At 36.6% G+C, this 13,567-nt stretch overlaps 1 protein-coding gene across 1 annotated transcript in view; it reads left to right on the forward strand.

Annotated features, from left to right (window-relative positions):
• Nucleotides 1–13,567, forward strand: part of VWA8 (von Willebrand factor A domain containing 8) — a 181,970-nt gene that overhangs the window by 61,910 nt on the left and 106,493 nt on the right. Inside the window, exons 15-20 of the mRNA XM_041466938.1 lie at nt 3,713–3,881; nt 4,167–4,244; nt 7,214–7,329; nt 8,278–8,384; nt 8,495–8,538; nt 13,130–13,201. Coding sequence (XP_041322872.1) covers nt 3,713–3,881; nt 4,167–4,244; nt 7,214–7,329; nt 8,278–8,384; nt 8,495–8,538; nt 13,130–13,201 — 586 coding nt within the window. The remainder of the gene's footprint in view (nt 1–3,712; nt 3,882–4,166; nt 4,245–7,213; nt 7,330–8,277; nt 8,385–8,494; nt 8,539–13,129; nt 13,202–13,567) is intronic.

Consider the following 13,567-nt stretch of genomic DNA (forward strand, 5'->3'; position numbering starts at 1 on the left):
AACTAAGATTTCATGTTCATGAGTTTAAGGAGAAGAAAAAAAGCTGCCCTTGAGAAAGTGACAGATGGTCCTTAAGGATATTTTACATAAAAGGAAATTATAGCTGCTGATATCTTATTCATTTAATGATTGCATGATTCATTTCCCTGAACAAGTTCAGAGAGTAAAAGAAAGTGTGCCCAAGTAGTGTGCATATCCAAGATTTCTGCAAATAATTTCTTCTGTAATCATCCATTACTTCACTGAGATAGATATTGTAAAGGTAGCACACAGCCTTTACAAATCCAGCAGTGAAGGGTTTGTTTGTCTCAGGATGCAGTATATAACCTATTTGTGTGGCTATACCCCCTCAGCACACACAGATGCTAAGTTCTTGGTGTGGTGAGCAGAAAGGCAGCTATTATAGGAAAATCTAGGAGTAGATACATAATAGGATAGTTCAAAAACTAAAAGAAGTCTCTCATAATGGATGAGTGGTTTTAATGCCTTGCAGACAGTGGATTCTTTTCTGTGTGGTTAGGTTGAAAGGGGATGCACAGTAGATGAGACAAATGTGTGTAATTGTGGCAGGGAGTAAATTTAACAAGCAATAGAATTTTTTAATTGCTTACATTCTTTAGCTTTTACTTCATTTGTTGTTTAGGGGTTTGGCTTTTTTCCAGTTTAGTGAATTTTAAGATAAAGGCATCTGTTAATGTTAGACTGTTGTGAAATTTAGAAGAAGCAGCAAGAAAATAACAATAGGTCACTTTGGTTCTAGGGTTGGAATAATTCCCAACTTACAAAATTTGATAGAAAAAGAGATTTATTAAATAACGCTACAGGAAGATATAATCAAAAATAGTTTGGTCTTACAAAAAGTGGCATTAGAAATGCCTTCTGCATTTTATTTTATTCTGTCTTTTATGAGAAGCTTCAATTGCTCAGAACCATGGTCAATAACAAGAAAATCTTTCCCTAAAATCACCCTGATCAGTGTGTGTGATTTTCTTTGTAAGTGCAATGGTGGTAATCCTTGGCTGAAAAATTAAACATTGATGTCAAAAGAAGGACACTCATTTTATTAGAAGACTGCCTTGCTGCCTGTATTGTCAGTAAATGTTTAATAGAGAGAAGGACAGAGTCTGCATGAATCAGTTAACATCAAATCTTCCCACCATGTTTGATGCTCATTAATTTAAAAGATGCCAAGTTTTTAACAAGATACACTTACTTTGTCTTCATCTGTAAAACCCACAAGATTTCTTGTCATGTCAAAGATTTCTTTTCTGTGATGTACAGCTCCATGTAGGAGCTCTCCATATTGTGTTCTTTTTGAGACTTGATCTGTAATATGATGGAACAACTTTGAAGCTCTTCAGTTGTGCTGATGGAAAATGGGAACTTATAGAGCACTGCAGAACTGAGATATTCATGATGTTTTTTTAATACACTTAGACTGATATTTTCAGCATTGCAAACATCACTCCAAACAATAGGCTTTTGAAATTGCCAAATAGTTTTTTTTGTGTTTACAACCTGGAAACCTACAGCAGTGAGGTTGTCCAAGTCTAGAGAGTACATCAGTGAATTGAACTGATATCACCAAATTAGCTTGCCCTGACTTTGCATCCCCTCTCCTCCTACTTCTTTCCGTGCCCTCCCTGGCTGTCCCCACCAAGCCCTTGGAGGGCAGTGACTAGGAGATGATACAAAAGAAATATGATTCCTGCACCTGAAAAGTTGATTCTTGTGTTCTCTTATGGTGTTGCAGAAGGGCTAGAATTAGATGGATGTCTGGAGGAGGGTTGCTTTTTTTCTTAGTAATGTTAGGGAAGGAAAGTCTGAAAGTATATGTACTTATCTAGGAAGTGTTTTCTTCTATAATAAAGCTGGCTAATGTTCCCTGACCTTCTTTTATGCTTAGTGACAGTGACATTCCATTGGTTCCTCTTTCATGTGATGTTTTTGTACATCTATTTCTATTTTTATCACTCAGGGAGTAGCTTCTAGGCTTATGACTTTCAGCTGAGAAAAACCCATACCACCGCCTTTGTTTGCTTTGCTACAAGAAACTGCTGTAATTGCCCTGTTTTATCACAGGTTTATTGTTGTGATGTACAGATGAGCCAACTATGCAGTAGGTTTGTCAATTTATGTCTTCAGTAATTTGTATGGAAAATGGTAACAGCAATATAAACTGCCTAATCAAATTTCACTTGTGTTTTCCAAATGAACATCCTCTATTTTAATAAGAGTACTGTAAAATTAGTTGGTGGAAACAGGCCCATCTTGCACAAAATTTGTCTGGTTTTTGTATCTGATGTGTTACTGCATTGTTTCTGCTGCTTCTGGAGATCATCTCCATTGGTCAAAGCATAGTGCTAATAACACCAAGGTCACAAGTCTGATCTCTGTATGGGTCATTCACTTAAGAGCTGGACTTGATGATCCTTCTGGGTTGCTTTCAGCTCAGGCTATTCAGTGATTCTGTGTGATGCTGTGATCTTGCAGGTGTGCTGATTAATAAGTACCAATGAGTGCCCAGTCAGAGGAGGTAAAAATACTACAGAGATAAGGGATATAAAAAACGTGAAGACAGCAAAGATAACAAAATCCAAGGCAGCAGTCTTTTAGTGCCCTAACATACACATCTAAAAGTTGTATATTTAAGCTTGTGTTGCAAGTTCCCATTATCTTCAGTGGAATCAAGACTGTTAAGTTACCAAATCCTCAAGTGGGAACTGGGAAACACTGACTTAGGCTAGGAGGTCAGTCCCATAAAGATTTAAAAAACAATAATAATAAAAGTACCTTTTACAGCTGGGAACAGTACGTGTTTTTTCACAGGAAGCTGTGGAGGCAGATAGGATGAAGAAGGGAAGTTCAGAATAGTATTAGAAAAAAATTTTGGGCAAAGAGAAATTAAAGCAAATAAAGTCCTATCCTATGATGCCCTTGATGGTTGAGGGGTGCTGAAAGAATATGAGAGGGGCAGACTGCTGGTTGTGGCTAGACTTTTGTGCTTGGTTGATTTAAGGAGCCAGGACAGCAATTCAAGTTCTTGTAAATCTTAATCTTCCACTGGAGCGACCTGTCTCCTCATGCTGACTCTAAAATGAGCCAGGGGTGAAGTGACTGGTTTGGTCTTTGAAGCATAACTTTCAGGAGTGTTATGAAGTTAGACATATTAATCCAAGGACCACAAAGAGTATCTGCAAGGGAATGTTTCTAAACTGTTACTAAATTCAGCTCTTCACAGTATCTAGGCAAATCTCTACAGTGTCATCCTGTCAATCTAATTCAGTAAAAGTTGCTCATTACTGCAGCTCTGGTAGGTCTTCTTTTGTCCCTGGGCTGCCTGTGAGACACCCTGTTCTAGGTAAAGCACTTGTGAAAGTTCATGCAGTGAGTGAGCTGTGCCTGTTTTCAGACATACAGCACAGTAGGCTGTAGCTTGATTGGTGGTATTTGTCCATCTTGAGGCATGCAGGTCCTCTTGTAAATGAAGGTAGACTTCTGAGCATAAAAAAGCGTGTAAATTTTAAAAATTTCAAGTCACTTCGTGCAGCCTGTGTCTTTTGTTAAAAAATAAAGTTGCATTGCAAATGATCTGGATATACTGTGACATGTTTCAGTACAATAATTTATCTTCTTCTCATCTATTGTAAAAATTCAATCTGATATTCATTCCTTAAGCCATGTAATGCATTTTAAAATTTTTTGTTTGCAGGTCTATCTTTCCTATCCATCCTTCTTTCAGAATAGTGGTCTTAGCAGAGCCTCCTGTCATTGGAAGTAGTACCCAACAATGGCTGGGTCCAGAGTTTCTGACACTGTTTCTTTTTCATAATGTTCGCTCTTTAAGCAAGAGTGAAGAAATTGAAGTCATTAAACAAATGGTAAGTACATTCAGTACTTCAGGCACTTACTGGCTTACTAAACAGGATTATGTGCTACATAAAATATATTGCTATTTCAGTGTAGCATAAAGGAGCTGATTTTCAAAGCTTATCAAAGCAACATACCTGCTTATCTTTTAATGGCATAATTCTTATTTTAATATCAAATGCTGCTGTAATAAAAAATACTCTTGTCATAAAGCAACTGTGGCGACTCTATAGTTATTGCATGTGTGAAACTTGGATATCTTGCAGTAAGATTAATACTGTTTTTCTTTCAACCAGATTCCAAATGTACCCAGCGTTGCTGTGGAAAAGTTGTTGTCAGTAACACACAAGCTTCGGGAGACAAATGATGCCACTGTGAGCCCTTTTTCTTCTTTTCTCTTTGAATTTACTATCTCCTACTGTGATTGTCTTAACAAAGGCTAGGTGAAACATGCTAAGCTATAGTATTATTTCAAAGGCTGCCTGATTGGAAAACCAGCCCCAGAAGACTATTGCTGGCAATTACTGTGCTGCATACTATAACATACTATAACCTTCTTTGATTCATGATGTATGTATTTGGAATCTCCATAAGTGTTAGGAATTTGCACAAATCCCAGAGAGTCAAAAACAGAACACAGTGAGTTTAGGTATGTGCCTTACAGTGAAACATGATGAGGTACCTTTTGGATGTGTATGGATATAGTCAGATGTTCAGGTATTTTTTTATTACTTTGCTTTAGTAATTGGAAAATTGATAGCTGTAGTTATTGGGGCTTTTTGGGCAATAGGAGCTATGTAGTCATTATAAAATAACAATGGGCAGCAACAGAGATTCAGAAAATAGAATGCTCCAGGACTCCTGGCTGCATTGCTGCTATAGGCTATTCTGTTAATGAAGTAATGTCAGGAAAAATAAGTTCTCCTGACAAAGTGACCACAGTATTCTTTAAAAATACAGTTAATTCATGGTGAAAAGAAAAAGAAATTATTGCTATGGCACCTAAAACACAGCATGCCTTTGATATAAGTAAAAGGTAAAACACTTTTGCTGGAATCCAGCAGTACCAGCTTAACTGGTACTTAACAAATTTAATTCATTGTCCTTAGTTTTCACTATTTTAACATTGATAATAGTTTTTACGGTTTTACTGTTTAAGAAGCTGAGAGAAGCTGTTATGTTCTTTTGAGCTTAAAAAAGTAAGTTAAAAAATTGACTTTTAGGTATACTGTTGGACAGTTGTTATGATCATCGGTTGAGCTTCCTACATCTAATGTATAAATGTATCAGTTTTGACATACTTGGAGACATACCATGCCTGAATAGAGCATCACAAAAATCTTTTCCAAATATGTGGATATCTGTAGAATTGTGAAATATCTAAATGAATTCTGTGATGCTGAATGAGAAGTGAGTCACAGTATGGTTCGAGAGAGGATTCTTGTAGATCAGCAGTGACATGAGACATGTTGGGAACAGCACACCTGTGCAGAGAGATTAAATGTATGCCTTATGCACATTAGGATATTTATAGAGTTGTCTAAGTAAATAAGTCTCTGCCAGAGATTATGCTGAAATATTAACCATTGTTTAAAGGGGTTTTGTTAACAATGGAATACCTGTAGACTGTTCACTCTGTGGGCGTTGTCCATGTCATTGTAATTGTTTGCTTGATTTACAATAGAATCTGGAGGCCACAATCAAGATACTGTTGAATTAGATGCCTCATAGATACGTATTAAAAAAATTGTCACTAACACAATTTTATGTTTGCAGTTGTCCAATATAAAAAAACCCGAGCAAAACAGGTAATAGAGGAGGAAATTTTGTTGACATTACTTTCAACTACCAGTTGGAAATACTCAGAAGACATGATACAACTTTTTCTCAATGGTCCTATCCTCTGTGGATAGTAAGAATAGAACATTTACTCTTGCCCTTGCTTCAGGCATGGCTGAGTAGGTCTTGAAGTAACTTATGCCATCATTTCCATCACAATGTACACAATGCTTGCTTGTAAACTATGGTTGTTCAGAAGATGCTTTACAATCTTCTGTCAGTGAAAGCAGGAGGAACAGGAGTAGCAATCTTTGCAGTTAGCCCAATCTAATAATTCTTGCTCCCTGCTCAGAGGTATGCTAAAAAGTATTATTCTTTCCTTTCTCATAATTTGAGAGAACTTTTGTGTGATTTCACAGAACTGACTTTTTTTTTTTTTAATTTAAATGCCTTTTTGTCAAAATTGCTGGTTTTCAGGGAAAGAAATTGGTGTTAAGATATTTCTTATGCTTAAAAATTAATAAACAGGAAAAAAGGCTCTGAAATTCATTAAGTATTGTTTTTGTCTATTTTTTCTGCTAGATTTCAAATGTCAAGATTTTTTTTTCCAATTGAAACAGCATCATATGTTAAGACAATTTTAATGCAGTTAGAATTTTTATATAAACTTGTGTAAACCCAAACAAAACATTTTGAAATTACCTAATTAAAATATTTCACTTGACCCAGGCAAAACATGGCGTGACTTATCAGATCACACTCATTGTTGTGTGTTTCCTGCTAAAATAAGGAACCTATTTGTATTAGATACCTTCATCCGGTAGATATAATTATAGAATGATTTCTTTCTCAGTATTTGGATCCTTCTTTAAATACATGGTTGCTTGTTTTGTGGTTCTGTTTGTTTGGTTTTTTAAATTTTGCTGTGTTTGTTTGAGGTCTGCCTTCCCAAGCGTTGAATAATTTCTGTAAATCTTTGCTGGTTCATGTCCAGTTTTGAGCATTTGTTTTAACATGTGGACAACAGCAAAGGACACAGTGTTCCAGTAATGGCCCGCCCAGAAGGCGTGTGCAGAGGTGATACAATCTCCGTAATGCTGCCCAGTGTTGTCTTGTTTATATGTCTAAGAATCCTGCCAGACCTTTTTGCCAGAGTGTTACATGTGGAGCTCATATTTAGTTTGTGAAGAGCAGATGACTTTTTAGCACGTTGATCTTTTTGCAGTAGCTAACCTGCTTTTTATTGCTGATATTAATGTTAGGGTTTATATTGCACATAAAATTCAGTTCACAGCACATTTTTCTTCCTGTTGCTTATCAAGTGATATTTTAAGACTAATCTTGTGGTGACATAATGATTTCCATGACAGTGACTTACTGCAAAAAATACAAAATTACAAGCTTGCCTATTAAAGTGCATGAGTTGCTGTAGAAGGCGCAAAGCATCTATGAATTAGGAGAAAAGTTGAAATTATTCCTTTTGGATTGTGTTTTTCTCCTGACTTGTTCACTCTAAACCCCTCACATGGATTAAATAATTAAACTACCCTGTATTTTTTGACAGGCACAGTCACTGGCCTCATTTTTATCTACTCGACAACTGTTGCGAATTTGCCGTCGACTGTCACAATATCCAGATGAAAGCCTTTATGATGCTGTTAATAAAGCCTGCCTTTCCAGGTAGAACTGCTAGTTTTGGTGGAAGTTCCAAGAACTTCTTGGTCAGTTGATAACGTGCAAGATAACTTTTATTGTATTTTAGTAAATAATGCTATTGCTGTCTTGCTCCTTGAAGTTGGTTATTTCTTTAAAAATATTTCTGTGGTATTCTCAAACCTGGAACGTAAGTGGAAAGGAGTTGGTATGCTTTTCCCATCTCTATGAAGATACATCATTACATTATATAAATTAGGTCACCATTATCAGCATAGCAGTCTAAAAACATTTAAAGCAGAGCCATATTAATGTCTAGTTTGACTTAGGTTTCATGGACACTTGGTTTTAGTTCTAAAAGCTGTATCTAGAAGAGTTACAAGGGTTTTGTTTGCTTTGGGATTTTGTTTGTGGGTTTTGGTCTGTTTGGGCTTTTGTGGTTTGGGGATTTTTTGGGGTTATTTCCTCTTTTCAAAAAAAGCCAGTTGTTATTATCAAAAGGTTTGGAAAACTGAAAAGGTCTAGATCTAGACACCTCAGAGCTGACTCTTTCTGTCTGGAACCTGAGATCCAAGTGAACTGAGTAATAAGAAAAGGTATTTCCAAAAAACAATTGTTTCTGTTGTGGCTCTTACTTGCAATGGAATGAACATGCCTCCAGCTCTAAACCACCCTCCATTACAGCCCTATTGCAGTATTTGATAACGCTGAAGCCTTTAAAAAAGAGTGCACCGCCACAAGTGTAGTTCATTGCCTATGAAAGAAGGCAATTCCTCTCCTTGGCAATAGGTGAAATGTGAAAGGAATAGACATTCAGGGTTTGGCAGTGCCAAATATAATCTGTAATCTAAAGTGAACCTTCATTTTAGATTACAGATTATATTAGATTTAGATTTTTAGATTACAGAAAATACTGAAAACTTTTAAAAGAAAAACCCTTGAAATACAGCCTCCCTATTATTCCCCTTCTTTTAGATTTTTACCAAACCTCGCCAGATCAGCTTTACACAAAAATCTGCAGGATTCTGGTATTGAAACAAGTCCAGATGACACAGAGAAACTAGAAGGAAAGGATTACACATGTAAGCTTCTGCTTTTTTTTTTTTTTCCTGCTCTGCATGAATGTTACTCAAATTGCTGGATGTATAAAGGTGTACTAGTTATCCTCAAAATTAAATGTAATTTTCTTCAGTTGTATCTCTGACTTTGTTCTATCAGAATGTGTTGCTGCTCTCAGTATGTTGTATTGCCTGCTGAGTTCCCTGCTCATGAAATTTTGTTTTCCATCATGTTTAAGTGTTTCTCAGTCTATAAGATCCATGGTCTCAGGCTGTAGTATTGCTTTTTCATTTTTCATCACTGATAGTCAGTCCTCTGTGGAGTTACATCCTTAGTTTGATCTTAACATTTCTCTGTTCTGTGTTTTTTTACCATTGCTTCTTTCTCTCCCCTGTTAAAATCAACTTTTTTTTTTTTTTTTCTGAGATTCTTGTAGAAGTTTTGTGCTATCATTTGCTTTCATTCTGGCACACACTTCTTTGTTATTCTCTTTATTCTCTTTAAATTGCTGTGGTAGCTGCATGTCACCTTTATTGAGCAGGTCTTAGTTTCTTTGGCTTATCCAACTTGTAATCATTTGTAGCTGCCTTCAGGGCTATGCATATATTTCTGCTTCTGCCATTTTTCTCACTTCTGCTTTCTCATTCCTGGATGACCCTCTTCATGCTAGCTGTATATCTTTTCATATCCTCTGTCAGGCAGCATACTGTGAGCAATTTGCCGTTTTCCATTCACTACATTTCTCCTGTTCTCTGCCTCACCAGTGTTATCTCTGCTCTTGTTCTTCTGTACATTTGTTCCCAGTTTTGTGATGTATTAGATTTCTGTATTTTTACTGTTAGATCTGTGCAGTGGTAAACACATCTTTGATCTTAATTCATGTGGATCCTATATTTATGACTTTATTAATGTCTGTGTATATAGAAGTACATATGTAGATAGTGATATATTAATGGATATATAGTTTCTATTATATGCAGTACAATATGTGCATATATCAGCCATATACATATATACATATATATCTTCAACCATCTATGTATTATTATATCTATTATTCACATTTATATACAAAATAATTTGGACTCTTGTCAGTTGTGTGATGCTACCTGCTTACATTTTTTTTTTTTTTTTAATCTGGATACATGCCTTGAATTTTCTGTGTTTCTCTGTTTCATGCCATAAAGGCAAGCAGCTAAAAGCACCTGTCTAGAAATAAGGGTATTTTCAGTTTTACACCATGCCAGATTAAGAAACCAGTAGCAAAAAAAAAAAATAAAAATATTGCTTTTGTTATTAATTACATGTATTTGTTATTCCAGCCTACTCCTTTTTCTTAGCTTTTCTATCTGAGCTGACGTCATATGGTATGGAATATACCTGTGGTTACTTTGGGTCAGTTAGCCTAGATGTGTCCTGTCCCAGGATCCTGCCTATCCCAGACTACTGATGGGGGGGAAATGCTGGGGAGACAGTGCTGATGCTGTGCTGGCCCTGCTCAGCAGGAGCTAAAGCACTGGTGAGGCAGCCCCAGCTCAGAGCAGAGCAGGACAATCCCCTCCTTTCCCACTGGTGATGCTCGGCATAATGCCCCCAGGACAGGGTTGGCCCTCTTGGCTGCCAGGGCACTGCTGACTCAAGTTCAACTTGCCATGGACCAAGACCCCCAGGTCCCTTTCCATGGCCCTGCTCTCCAGCCTCTCATTCCCCAGTCTGTCTGTACATCCAGGGTTGCCCCTTTCCAGGTGCAGAATCCAGCACTTGTCTTTGTTGGACTTCATATGGGTGGTGATTCCCCAGCCCTTGGCAGGGCATCCTTGTCCTCAAGGAAGTCTACAGCTCTTCCCCGTTTTGTATCATCTGAGAACTTGCTTAGTATCCCTTCCCATTCTTTAGTATCCCTTCCAAGACATTTATGAAGATGGTGAAGAACAGAGGGCTTAAGTTGGTGCCCTGTGGAACCCCACTACTGACTGATGTCCCCCCATTCACTATAACCCTTCATGCCCAACAAGCTCCATCTCAACCAGACCCAGTACACTCCTTTACATAAGAATTAATATTGCATGTTTGAAAAGCAAGGAGAATAGTACTTAGAGAATTAGTTATTAGAGTTATTAATTATTCATTTGAAATCGTTTATCTTATTAATTAGACATTAGTGTCAATTAGTTTATAGTAGTAGTAAAGAGTGGTTAATGAATACAAGGAAAAGGAAGGGTTGTGTGACTGGGCTTTTTGCTTTCTGTTTCTCCAGCACCCTGTTTTGTAGAGCAGCTTTCTTCTCTGTCTAGCATAAAACTATCTAGCATAAAACTTTCTAGCCTCAAAACTGTCAGACGAAGGTATCCTTAGGAAGAGATTTACTCTCTTCGTTACCTTTGGACTATTTTGCTACTGAAAGGCAACACTGATAGCATGATCTTGTGAAATACTTTACTTTTAGGGGCCTGGTATGGGTTTCCATACTTTCTTTTCCTAGTCTTTTTTTTGTACCTCATTTATAATTTTGCCCCAGAAAGACTATGCTCCATGCATATCACCTATTGAAGGTGATGACAAGGGAAACAGGTGACAGACTTCTTCATCTTCCCTACTAACATTTCATGTGAGATTTTGTTCTCTGTTGCCATTTTGGTAGAGCACATAATTTGTGTCTGTTGGAAATGAAATCCTGAGTTCTCCTAGGACTTAACACCTGCTTTGCTTTTTCTACCTTCTTGCTTATAGCTTCAGAAAACTGTAGACAAAACTGTGTTCAGATTTTATTCAGGAAACCTCTGTTAAAATTGCTGCAGCGAATGACCTGCTCTGTATCTGTCTTTGAATAGCTATGCCTGCTAAATGCTGAAGGAAACAGCAACCAAATACCAGTCAGGATAGGTGTTCCAATTTCTAAATGAATTCTACTCTTATTTTCTGTATTGCTACTTTGCAGTTTGGTGATTCAAGTGCTGTAATGATCATTTAACAAAACCTGCTAGAGAATGAATTTGATTTGAGTTTAGTGCAGTGCTTCATTACCTAAAGCTACAGAAATAAACTGAAAACAGAGAAAAGATGTGTCCACAGCCCTTTGCTGTGCTGCACAGTGTAATGAAACACATAGATTTTTGCCTTTGTGTGTTTGGTCTTGAAACAATTCACATTACAATAGAATTCAATATTGCCATGAAACATTGCTGTTGGTCCACAACAGGTGTCATAGGGATGGGAACAATTTTTTTAGGTAATATGCCAAATGCAATTTTCAGACAAGGCACTGGGGAACGTGGACTGATAAAGCTGACGGATGTGTCTACTTACAACTCCTTTGCCTAAATAGGTAATATTAAATGTCTGCCTGCATCATAATACAATGCTAATTAAAGACCTGGTGCAAAAAAAGAACCAGCAGAAGAAGTATCAATACATAGTATTTCTGGTGGGTAAGCTGCTTTGCAGGGGAACCACAATGTATGTATATTTGTTCAATCTAGGATAAAAAAAAGGTCATCAAAAGGATGTATTTGTGCCTTAGCAATAAAATTTAAAATTGTAATCTGTGTGTGGTAAACTGACTTCCTAGAATTGCTCCTATATCTGGTCATATTTATTTTCCTCAGTTATACACATGCCAAAAAATAGAATGATTTGCCTTGAAGTGCTCTCCTTAAATTGTGTGTTGAGCATTCAGTAGTCTTTTGAAATGCCTGGTTAGGATTTCATGGTATTAAGCTGTGTTTACAAGAGTTTCTTTCCCCACCCCCAGCCTGTATGCTAGAGAGATTTGAAAATTTAAAATATCCTTCACACAGAAATGAAGGGTTTGTATGCTCAGATCAACAAGCAAGCTGCTGATTTTTAATTTTGATATTAATCAAGTCCTAGAGATGAGATGATAATGTATTTATTTAAAGACAATCATTCATTTCTCTAAGTAGGTTGACTGACCTACTTACAGATGACCTATTTTTACTAGATACAGTGGAGAAATATACGCGACTTTATTGCGAGTAAAGTAGTCTGCATTGCCACATTATCCTGCAATCCTTTCTGTCCTTTTGAACAAATAATTTGTGAGAAGTGAGATAAGGTTAAATGATGCACAGTGTGTGTTACCTGTTATGATAGTGGATATATGTAAAAATATACCTCCAGCATTTTGGCTTCAATTAGGCACATACGAACTAATAATTAATAAAAATAATAGGCACATATTGTAAGACACATATAAACACTTTCAGACTTGAACACACATATTCCTATCTTAATTTTCCTTGAAAATAAAGTTTGATTAGAACAGACAAAGTATATTTGTTCTTAAGTTAGACCTGGTGTTTAATGTTCAATAATATATACGTGTATAATTAGCATATGTCTTTCATTCTCTCTGTTTGGTTTCTGTAATGTTCTGCTAGGATATTGCTGGAAAGTTGGCACAAACTAAAGAAAGTTCTTACACTCTGGGTGACAAGCATTCAATTAGGCTAAAAGGAAATGTATAAAGAATGATTACAGAGAATTAAAAGTATTTAGGGAAATCAGGCTCCCACAATGAGTTTGAGCAGAGGATGTAAATGCTTCCTTGTTCTAATCACTGAATATATTGCCTCTGCTATTATTGGCTGAGAGGCTCTTGCTATGAAATAAATAGCTGTAAGTATAAAGTTCAAAAATATTTGGCCCCAAATCCTTGAAGTTATGTTCTGGTTGTATCACTGTCATTAGCAAATGCATAAATTTGACAGCATAAAATCAAGTGAAAATTGTGGGTTTTTTTCTCTAGCATATGATGGTAATGGAAGATATGCTCAAGGACTTTCTGCTGGGAGAGCATCTTCTTTTAGTTGGCAACCAGGTGAGTTAAGTATTTCTTGCAATGCATGGAACAAACTCGTTATTCAGTAATATAATTAAGTCTCTGTTTTGCATATTTGTAATTGCATTAATTTCTATTACTGAGGTATTTGGCCCATTTTTCAATTCCTTATTTAACATTGTCCAGGGATTTTATAGGCACACATTTGTGGAAAATGTAAATGCTGTAAATGTATATGGCTGTCAGAGTAAAAAGTCAAGGCATTAATCACAGAATATTCTGAGTTGTTAGGGAACCACAAGGATTATCAAAGCACAACTCGTGGTTCTGCAAAGGACCATCCTCAAGAATCACATGCTATGCCTGAGAGTGTTGACCAAATGCTTCTTAAACTCTGTCATGCCT

Source organism: Pyrgilauda ruficollis, unplaced genomic scaffold (genome assembly GCF_017590135.1).
Source record: "Pyrgilauda ruficollis isolate IOZ18807 unplaced genomic scaffold, ASM1759013v1 scaffold20, whole genome shotgun sequence".
In the NCBI taxonomy this organism is placed as follows: domain Eukaryota; kingdom Metazoa; phylum Chordata; class Aves; order Passeriformes; family Passeridae; genus Pyrgilauda; species Pyrgilauda ruficollis.